The following is a 21787-nucleotide window of genomic DNA, read 5'->3' on the forward strand; positions in this document are numbered from 1 at the left end:
GGTCGGGCTGGTCCCCGTCGGCCGGGGATAGCGCGCACGCGCGGTCCCGCCCAGAGGCTGCGCATGCGCTCTTGCCTCTCATGGCCTCTCCCTCCCCCTCCCCGTAGTGGAAGCCGAGGCGGTGACGTCAGGAGCGGCGGCCATTACACGGTCTGGTGCGAGGTGAGCGGGCGGCAGAGCTGCAGCAGCGGAGAGCCCGGCGCCGGCCTCTCTCCCCCCTCCCCTTCCCTGGTCCCCCGCCCCGTTCCTCCGCCTCTCCTCCCGACTCGTTAGCGCTCCGGGCCGCTTCCGCACCCGCCGCCTGTCTCGTCCTGCCGCCGCTGGGAGCGCGGATCGCAGGGGGCCTCCGGGGGTGGTGCGGCAGCAGCCGGTGAGGAGGGGGAGAGCGGGATGGAGGAGAAGGTCTTCACCAAGGAGCTCGACCAGTGGGTGGAGCAGCTCAACGAGTGCAAGCAGCTCTCCGAGGGGCAGGTGAAGAGCCTCTGCGAGAAGGTGAGGGGCGGCGAGCGGGCGGCGGCGGGGTCGTTCCCCGCCGGCGGGTGAGGGGCTGTGGGGAGGCGGTGGGGGGACAGGGACCGGGTCGCTGCCGGGGAGGCGGCGCCCGGTGAGGGAGCCCGCGGGGTCGGGGCGATCGCTCGGCGGGAAGGCGAGCGGCTGGGGAGCCGGGGAAGGTGCTGCCGGGCGGGGGAGGCGCCTCTCCGGCGGGTAGGCGGCGGGGGGGGGGGGGAGTCCGCGGGCGGGACGCGGGAAGAGGCGTCGGGGCGAGCGGGACGCTTGGCCGGGGCCTCTCGGGCGGCTCCGCGGGGCTGGGCTGGCGCCCGAGCCGCCGGCGGGGGTAGAGGGCCGGGCGAGCCGCGGCCCCTCCGCGGGCGGATCCGCGCCCCCTCTCGCTGCGCTGGAACCTGGCTCCGCCTCCCGCCTTTTCATCGCCTCCTAAAATGGCGCCGCTGCCGGGATTCTCGGGAGAGACCCCCCGAACGGGGCCGCCATCCCGGCGGCGGGGGAGTGGGGGCCGGCCGGGCGGCTCTGCACCGGCCCCGGGCCTTCCACGCTGCCCTTTCCCCTTCCTCGGGCCCCGCTTGGCGCGACCGGCCTCGGCTGGGCGTGGGGGGATCCGTGCCCGCGGCCGGGTGGCGGCTGTCGGTCGGTCCGGCCGTCGTGTACGGAGGGTCACGCGTGAATCGACGCGACGTACTGTCATGATACGGTCAAAATTTTAAAGCAGCCCTAAAAGTGTAAGTTATTACAACGGAAATAAAAGCTTATGGTAATCGGTTGATAATTGCACGGGGTAAAGAGCTGCTGCTTGAAGGTAACAGCTTTGATTTTTTTTTTTTGTGATAAGCACAGACGCATTTATAACTAATTGAAGGGTAGATTAGCTTTGGGACTTTGGTTTCTCTGTGTAAGAGTCTGGGTTTCGTGACATTCACAGAACACGCAGTTGAGATCCTATATAGCTATTTATTTTTATGGTGGTGGATTGAAAATGTCGAGACGTGGATGTTAGAATACTGTGTTGATTGAGTATTTATAGTTTAGAAAGCTCTTAAAATCAGCCCAGGATAGATTGTGTTTTGGAAAATCAAGGAAAAATTTGTTCTAGTAGCATCCAGCTGCATTTTCCAGTTGGATTCTAATTCTGGGTGTAACTTAATAGCTGAGCAAGTTTTTTTGGTTACTGAAGGTTTTACGTATTCCTACGTTTCTAGACCGAAGGAAGTAATATTTGTGGACTGTTTGGGAACTGGAACTTAAGGAATATGGGAAGCTACTGATGTATTGGGTTCTAAAGAAGCCTGCGTACCTGCCACAAGACGTAATTAGAATATTTTAAATTTGGCATCATGCCTCCAAATACTACAGCTTGTTGTTTTGGAAGCACATTGTTTCCAGAGGACTGTCTATGAACTTATTAAAAGAACTTGCAGTGGTTTTGGCCAGATGGGTTCTTGCCTGAGTACAAATTTTAGTTCACTAGTACTCCAGCAACTTAAAATTGTTACCATTTGATACAGTTCGTGTATTTTAAATTGTGTTGCAAGCAAGTGGCAATGTCACTGCCTGACTATTTTTCACGTGCATCTCTAATGACAGCCGTCCAGCTTCTTCCTTGTATTGCTTTGTTGGAGAGGCAAGTATTCCACTTGCCGTCATTTATAAACTGATGCTGGTACAGGGTCCTGAATACTGCCTAAGTGGGTGTGTTTTATAGGGTTGTATGGTAATTTGCAGGAGCATGAGGAATATACAAAAAGCGTTCAGTTTACTGGGGGGTTTTCAATAGGTGAGGAGTAGGCATACCATTAGAAATTCCTTACAGAAGATACTGTAGTCCCAGTCATCATTGTTGCGCAAGACGACATTTTCATTTTTTCCCAGTGAAGAATGGAAATGAGCTGTATTTCTGGATAAATGCGTAATGCCTGTCACCAAAACAATGGTAGATAAAAGGAAAGGTCACAGTAAGTTGTGTGTCCAACTGCTGTGTTTTGAGATGAGAGACCACAAGAATGTGTGAGAAATCTACTTGAAAATTACCATTTAGCAGCAACCTCATGTTGCCTCAAGTTGGGTGGATATGAGCCAGCTCCACACCAAAGGTAGTATTTCTCCAGGTAGCGTGATACTGTGTTTGAGCTGAAATTCCCTATCTCTGACTGGTTTGTGGTCAGCATGTTGCAGAGTACAGCCACACGGCTGTTTATGTTAAGGAGAGATGATTTGTCGCTGATAACTACAGGTGGATTTACTGGGACTTCCTGCTAAGAGTAGTTAAGTTTCTACATTGTTGCTGATGCAAGGAATTGGAAGTAGGCCCCCGAAGTCTGAGTTTTCTATCAAGTTGTGTCTGCTCCCTTGAGTGGGAAGCCGTGTTCATGAAAGCAGGGTGTTAGTCGAATTCTGTGCCCTCCTGCTGAGGGACAGTATTTGCTTTAACATGTTTCCATGCTTCCAGCACTGACTCTCAGAAACTTTGCTGAGTTGTGCTTCATGTTTTGATTGTCCTAAGTAGTTTTGGGGCTGTAATCACACCCAAAGGTTATTTTTTTCCATGAATAGCTTAATGTGTTAAGGACAGTGTCAAATATAGCTACAGTTCCAAAGGACAGATAAAGACCCTGCTAGGTGTAAACTGTCATTCTTCACCACATTGAATTGTAGCTAGGGCTAGTTAAAATAAACAAATAAATAAATAAAAAAGTCTTTGTGAGGGCTTTTCCCCCATAACACTATTTGATTGGATGATCTTCCCGACTGGTATTTCTTGATCTGCTGGGACTTCATGTGTGTAGACTGGTGCCTGTCTAATAAGAATAAGCCTAAGGGCTCTCTTGTATTTCAGTATTGATATCTAAAGAACATAACAGCTGTTTACAAACATGATAATTAAGTGTGGGCATTCCTGCATCCCAGTTACTTTCTTAGTGCATCTTATATTGTGCCTGGTTACCTGGGTGATGGTGGTGGTGGTAACTGGGCAGAAATGTCTTCTAAGTCTAGGAATAATTCGTAACCATGAATAATACATAATACTTTCACAGATGATTTGAAAAAGTATGAACCTCTGAGTGGCAGTTAAGTTATTCTAGGCTTAATATGTGCTATGTATTTTATGTTACATCAGTTGTGTGACTAATTGTGAGTGCTTTGCTTGAGGATTTGATAAGTGCAAGTTTTGAAGAAGCGGTCAAAACGTACACAATATAGTCACTGTTATGTATCGGCAGTGTTTGTCCTTTTAACACTATTGTTTATTGAGTGTTGTCTGTGAACAGAGGAGAAAGGAAGTCCTTTACTCCCAGGTGAGGGTTTTTCCACTGGCCATTTTGAATGAAAGAATACTGTTTTGGAGGACTGTTCTTTTCCATACTTTGTGAGGATAGAGGGAAATGGTCTTGTCTCCTCACCGTGGTGTATAAATGCCCTTTATCAGAGGAGATGGGGGTGTGGCACATTGCTCAGGAAGGTGGGATGACAGTCTAAAAATGCGGAAAGGAATTAGTTGAATTTGTGGATAGAGTCTCCATTGGTTATTTCAGAAGGTATCTAGTGCAGGTGGAGGCGGAGGTATCGGTGTCTCTCCCTTGGAAATAGTAGTCTGTAATTAAGCAGGTTTGAACTTGGCATCCAGTTTTTAGAAAAAGACGACAATTCAGTCATTGGGTTCTCTACCTGTGTACTTGAATTACTAGTAAAATACCTCTGAATAGACAGTGCTGCTATTCAAAATTTTTTAAACTCAGTGTAGGGCTCGTTCTGGTAAAGGCATTCAAGAAACCTTGATTCAAGCCTTGTCTCCTGCAGCTTTTGATCTGTAACAATGATCTTGGTTACATTTGCTTTTTGATTTGTCACCAGTGCTAATTTTCATAGTATAAATATGTTTCTGCGCCATACTGTTCTCTGGTATGTACCTTGTTAATGGTGTATTTTTCTAATTTTTTTTCCTGTTGCAGAACTTCTGCCTTTGTTTAACACCAGATTTTCCAAGTTAGATTTTGTGAGACTGATTGCAGATGAGAACTAACCAAACATGCATGTACCCACTGCAGCTGTGTGAGCTGCTTGAACTTGTTCAGCTTATGTTAAGTGCCTTAGTTCTGGGAGGGCAGTATGTTACTGATGAAGCTTTCTTTTGGGTCAAAAAACCCCCTGCAGTCAAAGTTCATTTCCTCTAATGCATAGGACCGGCAAGCTTTGTGGATCTCAGTCCTGTGTTTTAAGCTATTACTGCCCTGAGATGTCTGCCCCACTTCTTTTTTTGGTCAGAGAGAGGCACACATTCCCTTCTGCCTCCTCTGCTGTTTGGGAGTTACCTTTCTTAGCTGATTATTTTTGTCCAGAAGTGAACTCTTTTAAACTGTCCCCAGCTACGTTTGCAAGGGCTTTTCAATTAGCTAGCTTTTGCATTCCCATATCTTTACAAGTAACCATCACAGGTAACTATTCTTCAAACAAGGATGATTGCAAAAATGAATATTCCTGTCTGAACTTGCTGTAAATCGACTGAAAACCTGCCCTGACAGAACTCCCAGCTAGTGAGAGTTTCCCTGTGGTGGGCTGTGTATTGGACAAGTTCTGTGTCCCTCCAACCCTACGCCTGGCAGAAGAACGTGGGTCTGGAAGGCACAGCATTTCTGTTCTTCCTCGCTACTGCATTGGCTTCTGGATTCACTAACAAGGAAACCCTTGAACTACTGCCAATGGCGGGAGGGCTTTCTTCAGTGGTTCCAGGGGCTGCAGGACACCAGAAGATGGTTTAGGGCTCCTTTGCTGCCGCTTTGTTGAACATACCCACGGATCAAGCCATTGATGGGCATGTATAGTTATGCCTTCCACCTCTGAAGAGTTACAGGTGTATTGTGGAAAGCTTTTTGTGACATTTTAATAATTGTATTTCAGATTATTTTGGAACACTTTCACAAAAAAAGATCCTTTCACTCCCAGTGTTCTGTGGGGGGGTTTTTTGTGATGGTTGGTAATATAAAATGGAAATTGTCTCTTTACACAAAAGGCATTTGAATTGTCAACCTTGCCAGCTTTCTCACCTAGTCCTGATTATACTTAAAACATTTTGATGTGCGTGTGAGAATTTAGTCTTGTGAATTTAGTCTTGTATGTGCTAATTCTTGTAGCATCAGCAGCTTTCTAATTTTTTTCAATTCTAGGAAATTCTGTAAAATTGAGTTGTGCTGGCAGTTAGGTGTAGGTTTTTTGTAGGTTTTTTTGGTTTTTTTTTTTATTACAACATTAGTTCTGATGAGTGAAAGATATTTTTGTCTTGCTTTAGAAGTTATTTTGGGCATAGCTTAAGATAACAGAAGCAAGCACTCGTAAGTCAGAGCAAGCTCCTGTTTGAGTTCTACCAGTTTAAGGCTCAGGACATGGATGAGGCTGTAGATTGATGTCCTCTTCCAAGTCTACCTGTGGTGAGGCTGTTGCCTCCTCAGATCTGATGACAGTGCTGCTCTGTGATTGCTCCCTAGCCATTTTCAGTTAGTCATCTGGGTTGCCTTAAACAGTGTAATAACCTAACCTGTCTGGCTCTGTCTGGCAGGAGTTAAGGAGGCCTTGTACAAATGGCTGTACAAAGGGAATCAAAGGAGCGGTGATTGCATTTCCATCCTTGCTTAGGGACCCTTGAACACTACACCTATATTCAGTAACACAGTTGTTGTCCTCAGTTCCTTTTCTTTAGGTAGTATGTTAAGCTGGAAAAAGTCTGTTCCTGGCTAAAGAATAAATACTGGAGATCAGTTGCTCAGTAGCCAGGTCTCCAATATTTTTGCTGGGTGTATTGAAAATACTTCCAATATAGGTGTTGCATACTTGCTAGTTGGTTTTGAAATACATTTCTTGAGTTTTGACACATGCGTCTACACCATCCTCCAGTTGATATCCTGACCGTACCTTTAACATGACCGGGCCTAGCTGTGGTTGGAGTTCGTTGAGCAGAAGAGTTGAAAACCTTTTATTACATGAAGCTGGATTTGTGGATATCAGGCACAACTAGTTTGGGCATAGCTTTAGCGTATTTCTTTTTTTTAACAATTTGAATGATACAAAATGAATACAGCTTGTTCTACAGACAGGACTGAAGGCCACTTCTGTGTTAAGTGGTCAGCTTCCTGCATTAGTACTGTTGTGTTTCTTGCAACTCCATGTAGAGAGGAAGACATCTGTGTTTCCTGAGATATGTGGCATCCTATATTTTTAAAAAATATTTTTCTAGGCTTTGTTTTTCTTTTAATTCAATGTAAAAGATACTAAGATCTTTTGTATGAAGCAAAAAGATGACACCAAGTTCTGTCAGAGCAGCCCCTTCCTATCCTCGTTTTCCAACTGGTCTTGTTGACTACTGGTACTTAAATAGCAGTTCCCCTTTCCTTCCCCCAAATCTGCCTCTGAGGGAAAGAACACTCCTTTCAGTTACGCTGAGTATGTAAGACTGCTAATGACTTTTTCAAATTGAAGTGTTGAGGGGACTACCAAGGCTGCGAATGGTGTCAGTCATTACTTGGTAATACAAAGGAATAATAGAGGGTTATTTGGCAAAAATTTACTGCCTGCATGCTTTCTTGTAGACCTTCTAGAATTTACAGGAGAAGAAGGAAGGTGGTTGTCTCATACTCTTACATGCAGTACTGGCATTAGGATTGATCTTTTGGTTGGCTAACATCTTGTGTTTAACTGGTCTCTCTTCTAACCAAACAGAAATTGTGAAGAGAGTAAGGGAGCAGTTGTTGCTGAGTTGTGGAGCAGTGAAGAAAGGTACTTCGCTGTGTGTTGTAAAATACAAAGCTCATTGGATTTTATGCTTTTTTGGTTAGTTGATTGCCTGTTCTTTTTCACTGACAAACAATCATTGATACATAAGCTACTAAACTTTCATTTTGCAAACTTTGAATTAAAATAAATTGAGTTCATTTCTTAGTTCTATTTGCCCTATCCCAAGAAAATTAAGGGCTAAAAATGTAGTGACCGCATTGTGACACATGTTCTCAGGAGCTGCACTGTGACTCTTTGACCAGGCATGCCTTGTTTTGTTTCGCTGAGTTCTAAACCTCTGGTATCACCGGTAGTGAAGGAGGTTGGAAACGGAGGTATAGGTGCTAGTCACAAAACCAGAGAGAAAGCAGATAGGTTATCTTCTGTTTCAGTCCTGGGAAAAGAGTATTTTGCTGCTGTGGCTTCTTCTATGTGGATGGAAATCCTGGTTTTACTTACTTTGGAATACTAAATAATTAAATGCCAACAGGGAGCTCTGTATTTTAATTTTGTTCCTACTTATACATTCACATTGAACTCCTTAGTGGATTCTGAAGTTCAGCATAAATCAGTTTCCCATTTGTGTTGTATGTAATCTGACTGCTGGCATACCTTCTTCACAGAAGGGTGATATTGGAGGCCTCATTCCTCTTAGTTTTAAAATGTCAACAGTGAATGAAAATACCTTTCTCTAAAAATGGTGAGTCCATCTTTTGCCTGAACATGTTCCCTCTCCTCTGCAAGTAAGTGGTAGGGGGAAACCCTTACATTCAAGGAAACAAGTGCATTCACTGTGCAGAAGACTTGCTGACTGTAATGGATGACTTTGCTTGGAACTGGAATCTCTTCCAGGCCACGATGTTTGGCCAGCTAAAACGAGTATTCATCCCAATTAGCTGGTCATTGTGCCTTTAGTCACATCCTGTGCCTCTTGACGACAGGAAATTATGGGTGTGGTTGAAGTCTTCGATCACATAAAAATATCTTTATGGTAACTAGAAATACCTTTTTTTTTTTTTTCCTTGGTTATAGTGGATGCTTCTCAACACACACTTTACTAGACAACATGGTGGGTTGCAGGTGTGAATTCTGCTCTGCCAAGAATGGCACATTACCGTCTGCAACCATGACTTCGGAGCTATGTTGTCTAATTAAAATAATGGTTGTATTTCCTTTACTGAGTTAGCGGTAATCTTTTGATAAGTGCTTTATAGCACAGGTTTGCTGCTATGAAGCAGTTTCAAGCATTGTTCTACAATTCTACAAAGCCACAGTAATATTTGTTGTGGGTTTTTTGGGGTTTTATTTGTTGTTTTGGGTTTTTTTTTTGTCTTTTTTATGTGCCCCAGAGTTTTTCAGGGTAGATATTTGGTTTGATTTGAGTTGTCAGAGCTACTGGTATAATGTATGGATCTAAGAAGGGGTAGGAGTAATTGAGAAATATCTGGTATGTTTTGGAAACACAAAGGAATTTGGGTACAGATGAATACAGAGGATATTTCAGAAATGGACCACTTCAAATTAATTCTGTGAGGCAAAGCTGATGATGTACTCTGCTCATGAGGGAAACTCACTTGTCCTCAGTGTAGAGCAAGTTGAGAAAGAGAATGGATGGATTATAGCCTTTATGGCACTTGATTCTGAGCCTTATTCTGTGGCATATAGGATAAAAATATGTGCAGGGAATAGGGGAAATAGGAGATACCTCCGCATACATACAACCCCTGCATCTCATTAAATAAAATTGTGAAGATCTGAAAATCATATGGTAGTAGCTTTAATGGTCATACAGTTTTTTAAATTCTTATCCCTGGCTGTTCATTATAAAATGCAGAGTTTACACTTGGATCTTGCATTGTCTTAAAACAATGAAGCTAATCTTTGTATTTTAAGAACAGTGTTTTGCATAGAAGATGTGCTTTGTAAACAAAGGGAACAAAACAATGATTTACTGTTCATCTGGCCATTCAGAAGATGTGCAGCAGTCTAGGAATGTTTTAATTCTTAAATACTAGGTTGTGTTTTTATGCAGTGCTACTTGCTTTACAATGAAGTGAAAATTTGGTCTTTTCTTCATCTGTGTTTAAACCAATATTGGTTTTATTCTTGTCTTTTGGGTGTTTCGATTGTACAAGTTGCCTCTTTCCAGCAAAATGGCTGAGTAAGCCAGTATTTCGGATATCAAGTAGGAATGAATTCCAGGCACTATGACTAAGCTGAAGTGTATTTGATATATGCATATTGTTTAAACTTTGAGATTGCTTTAAGTAAAATACATGACTTTCCACCTCAGCAATTGTTGCTTATGACAGCATTTTACTTAGTTGTTCTTAGGCTCTCCTTGTGCAACTGTGTCTTATAGCTACAGGTTTTTTCTGCATTAGACTTTGTTGGTGCTTGGCTGTAAAATTAGCATTTATGAATTTGAAGTAATGGGTTCTTTTCAGTCTTAATCTGTATCTCTTTGCACTTGATTTTGAAATCTGAGAGTGTGTAGTGCTGACAAAATACTTAAGCTGATTTGGAAGTAGGGTCTTATAACTGTAATGTAGTAGGCTGTGGTTATCAAGTTTTTGCTTAACTTAATTCATCTATTTTAAATTGTATAATACCACCACAAGTTAAACTTTCTCTGGTGTGGGGTACTTAGGAGGATCGAAGACATACAGAGGTTCAGGCCTGCCTTAAGAATTGTTAAGAACTGAAAAAAACCTGAGAAATAAAAGCACTAATAGGTGATCAAGAAAAATCTGTTTCAGAATTGCATAATTGTTTATCCTGGTGATAGGCAGTGAAACCTGGATGTTTCAAAATGTTGATGTCAAAATACTGCAAAGTGTTGCAGTATCATCCTTCGTGGCAATAGGTCACTGGGGTTTTGAAATACAAGGAATCAGGTGTATGTCTCTCTTCCCTAGTTCTCCTTCATCAGGTGGTTTGATCAGAGAGTACTTGGTCTTGTACTGAAGGCTGCTGAAAAATGCTCTACTACTTTCTTTCTGGGAGGAAGTGTAGGAGAGTTGCTGGTGGGAAGTCCCTGTTTGTTGGGGCGGGGGGGGGGGGGATGGACAGGGATAGACAGGGAGGGAGTTGTTTGATATGGCTGAGCAAGTAGCATCATCGTGGATCTCGGGGAAAGGATCAAGAAAGAGGGAGTAGAATCAGATGAGGTTGCACAGGATGGTGTGTGGTCCACTACAAAGTCAGGGTCACAGATACTTCAGCAATAGCTTACCTTTGTGAAACTTGAACTGTGAAATTGTAATATTACATGTACTGTTGTCTTACCGACTTGTGTTTTTGTTATGCTACAGTATATTAAAACATTTATTGCTTTACCCTTTTATAGGAATTGATTTAATATGGAAATTTGGGGTATGGTTTATGGACCACTTGTTGGTGGCTTGTTTTCAGGGTGTTATTTTTTCCACTTTCAGCTCTGCTGAAGCTCTTTTGTAGAGGCAAGTATGCTGCTTAAGCAGTTCAGTATATGCCACTGTTAATGCTATGGGATGTGATAAGACTGTAAATGGACTAAGCAGTTCATAACACAGTATTTCATGAGACTTGTTTTGGAACATGGAAATACCAAAATCCCTGCACCAGCATTCCTCCACTGCAGGATTTAAATAGAGATTGTTGTTTTGAAAGTTGACCTGGAACAGTCTTTTTCCATCAGAGTAGCTGTCTGACTTACCTACGTGTTTGGTTGTATGCATATCTGAGTGATTTAATATTTCAGAAACTGAGGAAGCAGCAACTCTGTTGCTGAGAACTATGCCATTTTAATCTCCATCAGCATAAACGCTGCATACCTTTGATGAAAAATGGATGCTGCATTCTTTGTGCAATGCTTCTAGTGCGTTAAGAAAATACAGTGGTAGAAAGCATTCTAATTAAAGAGTAGGGTTTTTATATTGAAGTGCTATAAGCATCTGTAACATTCTCTGTCAAAAGGAGAATTAAGATGGCTAATGCTTCTGATTGTAATAGCGTATTAGAAGAGGCTAAGGCTGTTAAAATACCTTCAAAACATCCGGTGAGTGTCACTGCATTAAAATGAACTTAAGTCAGGCTATCTTAAAATAAATCTACACTTTTAGCGTCTACCACAAGCCAGCAATGACCTATCTTTAGTACTAGGCATGGCATGAGTGGAAACTGTCATATGAGATTGACTTTTGATGTAAATATGTCTGCAGAGTGATTTAACTCTGTTGCTCACGCTGTAATATCTAAAGCTCTGTGTTGTGCAGGGTTCTTAACCACAATTGCATTTTTGCATTTCTTTCTAGTGTTGAATGAAATGTTGAATTTCATGATTCTCCATCGTTATACTACGTGTTGCTGGCACTTTTCTTGTTTGAAGTGGTGACCGTGGTGGGTAGCCTGGACAATGTGCAGGAACAGCGAGACCACTTTTGGGGGTGGGAGTGGGAGTATCAGTCACTGTCCAGCTAGTGGCTTCATGAATAAGGTGGAAACTTGGACACAGCAGCATGTTTCTTAATAGCTTGGCTCACGTGAATACCCAGCATTTAATATAGTGTTTAGATTTTAACTTGAAATGTTTCTTTCCTAACCTTTTAAAATCTAATACTCTTTCAGATTATGATGAATTTTTTCCAGTGTCTGAGAATACTTCTTTGCTTAGCAGAACCCCCCCAAAAATGAGCATGCTGCTTTAGTTGTCAGGTTAGGTTTGAGAAAGTTAAGAAAAGTGACCCTAAAATGAATGTGGTGTTGCTCTTCCATCTGTCTCTCAAACTGGTGTATGCTTCAGAATATTTTGGATTCAGTGTAGCCTGTGCATAGGTAGTATTTGGTGCCATTTCTGCAAGTCTTATAGACACCTTGGGTTATGAAATAGAATATAGTTTTTACATATTCTCTTGTCATTCTGGTAATGAGGTAAAAAAGGGATCCTTTTTGAATAGGAACATTGGTGGTTGAAAGGCATGGAAATCTTTGTAGTTAGTTAACTTGTGAACTTGTTACTATTTATATTTATAATACTCTCTTGATTTAGAAAATTATTGTGGCATGTGTTTGGTGACTGCTCTGAGAACAAAGTGTAACAACTGGCAGTGTGATGGTACGACTAAGGAATTCTTGTGTTATTTCAAAATTACCTTTCTGATGCTATATTTAGCTTGTGCTTCTTCATACAAATTGCCTTTGTCTGCAACTTTTATGTACACAATTTTGTGGGAAAAATGGTGTTGACAAAGTTGTTTTCCTGCTTTGGTTTATAAAGACACAACTTGCTGTTTTTGCTGATGCCACTGGATGTTAGATATGTTCTTGCTTCTGCTTCATGTAGGACTCTCTGCCTTTGCGTTCAAAGACGTATGTGTAGATGGGTGGCAAACGGTCTTCTGAAGCAAGACGTCAGAAGTGTAGAACTCCTTGGGAGCTTTTGCTAGCTGATACGGTTGTGCTTACCTCCCCGAGGGAGAGTCTTGGTTTTGGCCATGTCTGAGTTCAAGCTTTTGGAGGGTTGGAGATAAGACATTGGTGTGATTTTTTTAGATTTAATTTTCTCAAATACTTAGGAACTTATTCAGTTCCAGCAGTGATGATCATTGTTTTATGCTTCACAGAACCATTTTTGTAGAAAGTCTGAAGTTTTTCTTATGCCGGAAATTAATTCTGAAATACCCTCCTCAAGGAGGGGAAAAAAACACCATACCAAATTTCTGCTACTAATACAGGGTTGCATAAAGCAAAATCTTATTTTAAGTAAAGATAAACTCTTCTCTCAAGCGCTTCAGACAAGGAAGGGACAAGATTTCATAAAGAGAGCAGCTTGTCAAGAGCTGGAAGTGGTAGAGCATATTTTGAATAAAATGACTGTTCATAGACAAATTCACAATTTATGTGTTTTTTGTTTTATAGGCTAAAGAAATTTTGACAAAAGAATCTAATGTACAAGAAGTGCGATGTCCAGTCACAGTCTGTGGAGATGTCCATGGACAATTTCACGACCTCATGGAACTTTTCAGAATTGGAGGCAAATCACCGGACACAAACTATTTGTTTATGGGGGACTATGTTGACAGAGGCTATTATTCAGTTGAAACAGTCACATTGCTTGTAGCTCTTAAGGTAACTTTTCTTCTCAGCTGTACAATTCTGTATAAAACATATGTAATTACTATCCTGACTACACTTAATATCTATTATGATTTGCACTACATTGGTATTATTGGTACAAAAACTGAAATGTCGGCTGTCTTAGTTTTCTGAGATACTTCTGAAATAAAATTGATGTTCAGATGCAAGCCTGAACTTTTTCTAAAATTAGTGCTGTATTTATTTTTTACTTGCCTAAGTAGCAATATTTAAGAATTTGCTTGGAGAGATCAGCTTAATGCACAGGTATAGTGAAGTCCACTAGTCACAATGAATAAAATTTGTAATTAATTTCAAAAGTATTTGCCAGCTGAAGATTTGAATGAATTAGCCGTTCTTTTCTCAAATGTTATAATTGAATCTTCATCTTAAAGGGCTTGGTTTTCATTGCTTTATTATATGACGGGTGGTGAGGGGTGCAAATTCTGTGTTTTGGGAAGACAGGCGTATTTTGATGTCTCTAAAATAAACTGTTATGTTTAGGTCCGTTACCGTGAACGTATCACAATTCTTCGAGGGAACCATGAAAGCAGGCAAATCACACAAGTATATGGTTTCTATGATGAATGTTTAAGAAAATACGGAAATGCAAATGTTTGGAAATACTTTACAGACCTTTTTGATTACCTGCCTCTAACTGCCTTGGTTGATGGCCAGGTATGTTGATATTGACAAGTTAAATGTTACTAGTTGTAAAGGGAGCTATTAGCACTGTATTCTATCAGCTCTCAGCTTTAAAGGAATCTCTTGCAGATTTTCTCCTAGTCATTTATACTAAACAATTATAATTGCACTGATATAATTAGTGTAAATGAATGAGATAAACTTCATGTATCTAACTCTTCCAGATTTTCTGTCTACATGGTGGCCTCTCTCCATCAATAGATACACTGGATCACATCAGAGCACTTGATCGCTTGCAGGAAGTTCCCCATGAGGTACTGAAAAATAATTCTCAACTTGTGGGATTCATGATTCAGCATATATTGGGTATTTGAGTACACAGGCCAAAAATTAAATTCAGAGCAACTGAGCAATATGAAAGTGCCTGTCTTCCTGTTCTAGTTTTTTGAAGGGAAAGTAAGGGGTGTGTTCTTGCCTGAAGAAACAAACATATTTTAGTGTGACTCGAATCTCAACAGGTATGACCTAATGATCTCAGAGGTGAGAACTACTTCTGTGAAAATTCTTCATTCAGGCTAACTTCTTGGTAGTATTTCAAGTGTTAACTGCATGAGCTGTTGTAGTTGGTAGGCATTTTTTTTTTAAGTCTTAAAGAGATGCTGCAACAAGCTGTGCAGGGATGGTGTGTGTGCGCAGGCTTTTTGTGGTTTTGTTTGGTTTTGGTTTTGTGCACTTAGGTTCTGAAACATCTTCTACATCTCTTACAGGGTCCAATGTGTGACTTGCTATGGTCAGATCCAGATGATCGTGGTGGCTGGGGCATCTCTCCTCGAGGTGCAGGTTATACATTTGGACAGGATATTTCAGAAACCTTTAACCATGCTAATGGCCTTACGTTGGTTTCAAGAGCTCATCAGTTGGTAATGGAGGTAAGTGGGATAGTCTGTGTGTTTAAAACTGTTGATTGCATAGTTTGGCCATTAATACCATACTCTGTGTGTCAGGGATGTGCATATACTGCTTTGACAACTGATGATCAAGCTGAGAGTCTTCCAGAAACTCTATTTTGACAGTGTTCATGTGCTACTAAAGGAGTTTCTCAATTTGACAGTGGAGTAACCTTTATTTTGGCTTTTTTTCCCTGAAAATTTACAGTAACATCCCAAAACAGACTTCAGCAGTAGATGTGGTATTGCATTTCTGTGTAGATAAAATGATTCTTAAACATAAATGCTGAGTCCCTCGATAAGAAAATGCACACAAAGGTGTGCCTTGAAAAAATAGGTATTTTTCTGTTTTACCTTGGATGTGTGTTTTTGTTCTTAGTCTCTAGTTATCCCTGGCAGTTACGATTTTTAAATGTGTGTCTGGATTCTGGTTTTGCTGATCAGTGCTGAAGATTCAGAATAGATTGTGTACTTCAGAATTGCCGTTTTAATTTTTAACGCTAACACAATGGAGAACTCTTGCAGTTTTTTTAAAATATGCTTAGCTCACGCTTACTAGTAAGAAGCAACATATGAAAGCCAAAATTCCTTTTTACTTTCTTTTCTCTCAAGAAGACAAAGATATAGCCTTAATCTTATTTAAAATGACACTACAAATGCCACTTTGGGTTTTGTGCATTAAAAATTCAGTTATTAGTCAGATGGTTATATGGGGTACAACAAATGAACTTGGAGGTCATAATTGTTTTTATTTTTCCCTCCCCAGGGGTACAACTGGTGCCATGATCGGAACGTAGTAACAATTTTCAGTGCTCCAAACTATTGTTACCGTTGTGGCAACCAGGCTGCAATTATGGAACTTGATGATACTCTAAAATACTCCTTGTAAGTATCTTTAAAAATGAGAATTACATTGCCCATGATTTTAAGATAGTTGCTGTAGCAAGATACCACTTAATTATTGTGTTAAGGTATGGTTTTTTTCCCCTATACACTCTTGGGAGTTAAAGTGAGTGTGGAATTGTTGGATTAGTCGCATCATAAGTCTTGGGGTCACATATCTGTAACAGTCATTGTTGACATCTTGTCTGTCAGATTAAAGTCAGATGACTCCTTTTTGTTTGGTATAACTGGAGTTCAATGAAATACTATAGAGGTATGCGATTTGAGAATAGGAGTACTCTGTCACATCTGAGGTAATGCCCTCCTGTCAGTTGAGGGCAAGAGTCTTTCAGAATCTTTGAATTCTTCAGATGTTAGGATGTCAGCTTTTTTAATGAGGTTTCTAATTAACTACCTCAGCAGCAACTTTACTAGTAAATGAGGCAAAAGCATTGTGTAAACTGCCCCCTTTGACAATTACTGGAGACTTTAACTTTCTAAATATATACTAATGTTTGACCAGTTTGAGTCTTAAAAGCTAAGATTCATTTCTCTCCAGTCCTTCGTAGTAATCATAAGAGGGGTGTAAAATATGGGGGTGATAAATACATACTAATAGAAGGAGTAGAAGAAGTTGAACAGTTGTTCTGGAAGACTTTAATCAGTTGAAAAAACTTGAAAAGACTTACCTGTGTTAAAGACCACTGCTACTGTAAATCAAATATAAAACATACCTGCATGTAAACTGAACTCTTGCGGTTTCATTAATATCTACGCTTTTCAGTTTGCAGTTTGATCCAGCACCACGTAGAGGTGAACCGCATGTTACTCGTCGCACCCCAGACTACTTCCTGTAAAGAGATTTTAGACCTGTACAGTATTGCCATGAACCATATGTTGACCTAAAGAAAATGGGAAGAGCAACAGTAACTCCAAAGTGTCAGAAAATATTTAACATTCAAACTTGTTTTCACATGGACCAAAAGACGTGCCATATTCAAATACAAAGCCTCTTGTCGTCAACAACTGTGACCACTTTAGAATGAACCAGTTCATTGCATGCTGAAGCAACATTGTTGGTCAAGAAACCAGTTTCTGGCATAGCGCTATTTGTAGTTACTTTTGCTTTCTCTGAGAGACTGCAAATAATAAGATGTAGACATTAACACCTCGTGAATACATTTAACTTTCCATTTAGCTATAGCTTTATTCAGCATGACTGTAGATAAGGGTAGCAGCAAACAATCATTGAAGCTTAAAGAACATTTTTAAAATAAGTACCAAGGCCTCATATTTGTTCTGAAACTGTTTGTTTGTTTTATTTTCAGGGAATACTGTTTAATTTAATTGTATTGATTTTTTTTTTTTGTCTGCACTCGGTTCCCTTTTCCACTCTTTGCCCTACCATATTGTCCCTTGTAATTGTCCAAGGATAGTGAATTACTTTGAACAGAACTGTTTTTTTCTGTAAAACAATGTTACTGCAGGACAGAGCTGCAGTGTTTTTCATAATAAACTTGTGAACTAAGTATGGAAAAATGTCAAATCCTAATTGCATCTCAGGTCAACTGTGGTTTAATAAAGTAACATGTAGCTGGATGGGTTTTATAAACTTGCATAGAAATTTCCACCTTAAATAACTAAAACTGAGGTGATTGGAGTGTGCTGGAAAACTGACCTTTTGAATTCTGTCCCAGGGAGGTGCCTGGTCATATGTCATCATGCAGCTGAGAACAGAGCTTGCTTATTACTGACATGTTGCTCTCTTTCCCTCTCGGTGCTCTACTGAAATATTTGAAAATGGAAGAATATAGGATCACTTAATTGATTGAGTGTGGCTTTTTTTCAAGTGTAAATCTAAGTTTGAGTAATTTACAATGTAGGTGCTAATACTTAAAATCATTTTCTGAAAAACTAAGAATAAAACCAGTTTTCTAAATATTAAAGGAAATAACTTGAAATTTAGTACTACGTGTATTGCCCAAACTTCCATTCTGAAAATGGTGGTATGTGTTTTATGTTAACTTCTGTTAAAATATTTCCTTTCTACTAATTTGTTTCAGAATTTGAATCCTGATTTGATTATTTTGTTCAAAACAAATTTAAATTTTATGCCTTCTTAAGGCTTGTGCTTGAAACTTACTGGGCATATCTTAAAAAGACACACCTGGGTCTTGTTTTAATAGAGGGTTCTTAATTTTCATATTGTTTAAGAGACTTTAAATTCCTTGAGCACAATGTAGATTCTGTAACACTATAGAGGATTTTTTTTTTAACACTGCTTGCTTCTAAGGGAGAGTACAGGGATTTTGCAAATGTCCAACTTACCTGGAGGCCTAGTTCTAGGGAAAGGCCTAGTCTTGCTTTTCTGCTGGAGGACCGCTTAATTCTCTAACTAGCAAAGAAGGTGCTGCATTTCACCAAGCATTACTTCATCCCTTTTCTGAAAGGCTTGAGTGGTTGCTTTTTTCTTCACCAAAAATTCAGACTTGTCCCGTAGGTTGGGTTCCAAATGGTTTCTGGAGAGCGCTCAGTCTTCTGCAGTTTGATCTGTTACAGGAAGAAGTGCATACTAAAAATAAGTGCATCTGAAGTGTCTTTTTTTAGTGTATCAGGAACTTTTGCTTTGATCACTATTAAAAAACCAAAATCCTTTGCTGTAGAGAGTAGTTCACTTTAAATTCCTTTCACTTGCCATTCTCTGTAAATGTTTTTGTAGACAGAACTTTGTGTCTTAATTAATTGACACCATTCCTTCAAGAGTAATGACTTTGCCCTATTTTCTGTTTTCCCTGTTACTTTAATTGGTGTGACTCATCTCCTGCTCTGGGGGGGAGCAGTCAGTCCATTTGTTCAGTTTCTGTATACAAATGCAAGCAGTTGTTAGTAAAAAGTCAATGGAAGATATTAAAAGTCACTCCAGTTTTTGTATTTTTCCCCCGTAACTGCACTGTGACTGCCTGTTTGAAGATTGCATTGAGACTAATCACTTTGTGAACAAAAAATTGTTACTCTGATGGAGATTGGCCACCAGCAGTATTAACCAGCTAAAGGCATGTTTGAAAGATTCAAGAGAAGAAAACTTCAAATATAAATAATTACTGTCTGATTTAGTGGTAGCTGATTGATTAGTTCACCTGAGCAAAACTTCCTTCACTTCAGACTGTGATGATGCTGAGCATAACTCGGATTTGTACTTCCGCTGGAGATCAGTGTTGATGTTTCCTCCTTCAATACACAGACTGGTGAATTCCATGAAACGTGAACTAGGAGTAGCTGGAAATCCCACAGTGTGGTAGTTCAGTATTTTTTTAAGCAGGATAGTTAAACCCAGTGTTCAGTGAGGAGGGCTGACAGTGGGGTTTAACTTGTCAGAAGGCAGTCGTGAATGAAACTCGACACTTTTCTACAAACTGCTCTAAAAACTTCCCCTTTTTTCTTCTGTTTCTCAGAATTTGGGTAGCATCAGTAGAATCTGTTGTTGGACAGATGGGGGAGGGTTTTGAGCTTTCCGTATTGTGTTTTACTTAAGTCGCACTTAATGATGTCCTATCATTTGGCCATTTCTCTGAATTTGTATATCAGACTGAAGTCGGCACCATTCCTTTGTGGAGGCCTGTCCTTCTGAACTAAGGGGTCATTAAGTCAAAAACAAGAGGCAAAATTGCACTCCTACCCAAGGAAATATTCAGTAACTTTTGGTTTTGAAAGGAAAAATGAGACCGATTTGAAGTGTATAGATTTGCCAGGTTTTTTCCCCTTCACACTCTTTCTATGCCTTCTGCCAGTTCCCGTGTATTGCTCTCTCCTCTCCTCCCACGGCCCACTCTCTGCCAATGGCCTCCTGGCTGGCCATCCCCGATGGCAGAGCTGCGCTGGTGCACCTCTTCTGCAGCACCCTGGGGAACGGGGCTGGGTGCTGCAGCAGCCCCAGCTCTGCTGGTGACTGACAAGGAGTGCTGCATGTGTAGGTGGATGTTTTCTCCAAGGTAAGCCAGTGCATGTATTTGTCGGCTTGTGCTCGTGTCAGATTGTTTCCAGCTGCTGACATTTGCATACATGTTCAGTATCCCTGCTTCAAATGCTTGGGCAGCATTACCTATTTTAGAACTTCTGATAATAGCCCAGAAGGATACTTGACACACGGGCAAGTGAAGAGAGACAGAGCTAGTTATCTTGTTCTTCCCCGTGTGTCTGGATGATAATGGAATAAATTCTGTCTTGGGGAAGAAGGTGGTGAGTGGACATACTGCTGATGAAAGCTTCTGACATTTCATCTGCCTGGTTAGTATCAGAAGTCCATCTGGAAATGTTAGTAGAGAAAAGATTTCTGAGAGTTGCTGATACCTGCCAATCCATGCTTCCACATTTCACTTTTTTATAGTGGTAAATTTAAACGCTGAAAGTCATTTTCATAAAGTAATTGTGCGTTAAGAGCCTGAGACAAAGTCTTTGCTCTGGCAATTTAGAAATTCAGCCTGAATCTTAAAGGCAAAGGATTTCCTCATGTATAATACAAACCCAAAACTGTTACGCAAGTGCCAGGTTTATTTTGGGCCTTTTTTCATAGTTTGGTAAACACATTCCTCTGTTTTTTCCCCTCTCACCCCTTCATTTCTGCGGCAATACTGGAGTGCAGTTCCTGCTGTCTGAGGAGCTGTGACCTAAGGAGCAGGAGGGGGCTGAAGGATAAAAGTGCTTGTTCATTTAGGAAAAGTGGTCTGTAAGAAGAGCTAAGTGTGATCAAAGCACAATTTTGAATTTAAAGTTAAATGCTGCTCCAAATTCAATTAATTGAAGGTGTGGCTCCACTCTCACCACTTCCTTATGCACCTGTCACACACTCATTTATTACTTACTCTAATTGTTTCTTGTTTTGTCTCTATGCTGAGTGCTCGTGGAAACTCAAGATCTGTTTTAGGGGTTTTTGCATAGGTTAAAGCAAAGTTTTACCAAGAGAAATGGCTTTTTAGTATTCCGTGGTTTTTGCAACCATATGCATGGTTTATATGAGCTTAGATTTTGGAGCAAAATGTTGGCAAGCAATGGTTTTTGAAGTCCTGTAGAATGTGTAGGGTGCCTTCTGTGCACTACAGCAATCGCTACGTGGAGTATTAGTTCCCTGCAAGTTCCAGGAGAAAGTTGGAAACAGGTAAAGTGTTAAGTAAAAAATTACACTGGACTGTAGAAATCTTTCAGTACTCGTGAATACACTAAAAAAGCCCTGCAGAGTAAGCAGTTCATGAGTCATCATACTGTGGTTTTTAAAGAAGTTATTTCAGTGCTCTAATTCATTTGGCTCTACTCCTTCTGGATGAGAATAAAGGCAAGCTGCTCTATTGAGCAAGGGACCAGAGTTCTTTGGCATATATACAGGAAAAAAAGGCTGAAGCATCACTTTTGGTTTTAAATTAAGCAGTGCTGCATGTTTCAGCCTTTGAAAACCTGTGCTGTGGCTTAAAAGCTTTATTCTTGAAGATGGGTTGAACTACAGCTCCTGATCTCTTAATTGCTCTACGGTGAACAGAACTGCTTTTGGATGAAGATTTAAACTGATTGCTGCTGGTGTATAAAACATTAAGCACTAATAGTACCTAAATACTGTATATACATAATTAGCCAACATATAAAACCAGGTTGGACATAACAGCTTTTAGAATAGGAGGGCACTGTAGCACTGGAACAGGTTAACTGGTAAGGCTGCAGAATAGCTAGTCTTGGAAGTTTTCAGGACAGGGCTAGGGAAAGCCACAGCTGAGCTGGCACTGGGGCTAGTGCTGCTTCAGGGGGGAGGGTGAGGTCCTTTCCAGATGACATTTCTGTGTTTAAAACAGCATCTTAACTCGGTTACGGTACGCAAGACTTGGGATTGGTGGTTATCCCGTTAGCTCGTTCATCAAACTGCTGTGAAGCTGTCAAGACTTTGG

General features: G+C 40.8%; 1 protein-coding gene across 1 annotated transcript; it reads left to right on the forward strand.

Annotated features, from left to right (window-relative positions):
• Positions 1-132: 132 nt before the first annotated feature.
• Positions 133-17399, forward strand: PPP2CA (protein phosphatase 2 catalytic subunit alpha). The gene is made up of 7 exons (XM_069772974.1): positions 133-492; positions 13171-13380; positions 13891-14064; positions 14256-14345; positions 14799-14960; positions 15745-15863; positions 16645-17399. The coding sequence occupies exons 1-7, from the start codon at positions 391-393 to the stop codon at positions 16715-16717; spliced, it is 930 nt and encodes a 309-aa protein (XP_069629075.1). The 5' UTR covers positions 133-390; the 3' UTR covers positions 16718-17399.
• Positions 17400-21787: the final 4388 nt, after the last annotated feature.

Source organism: Haliaeetus albicilla, chromosome 27 (assembly GCF_947461875.1).
Source record: "Haliaeetus albicilla chromosome 27, bHalAlb1.1, whole genome shotgun sequence".
Classification (NCBI taxonomy): Eukaryota; Metazoa; Chordata; class Aves; order Accipitriformes; family Accipitridae; genus Haliaeetus; species Haliaeetus albicilla.

Excerpts from the sequence above, each read along its gene's own strand:
- PPP2CA (XM_069772974.1), top strand. The coding sequence starts at position 391 with ATGGAGGAGAAGGTCTTCACCAAGGAGCTCGACCAGTGGGTGGAGCAG. Across the intron at positions 14,065-14,255 it reads CTGCCTTGGTTGATGGCCAG|ATTTTCTGTCTACATGGTGG; the intron begins GTATGTTGATAT and ends TAACTCTTCCAG. Across the intron at positions 14,961-15,744 it reads CTCATCAGTTGGTAATGGAG|GGGTACAACTGGTGCCATGA; the intron begins GTAAGTGGGATA and ends TTCCCTCCCCAG.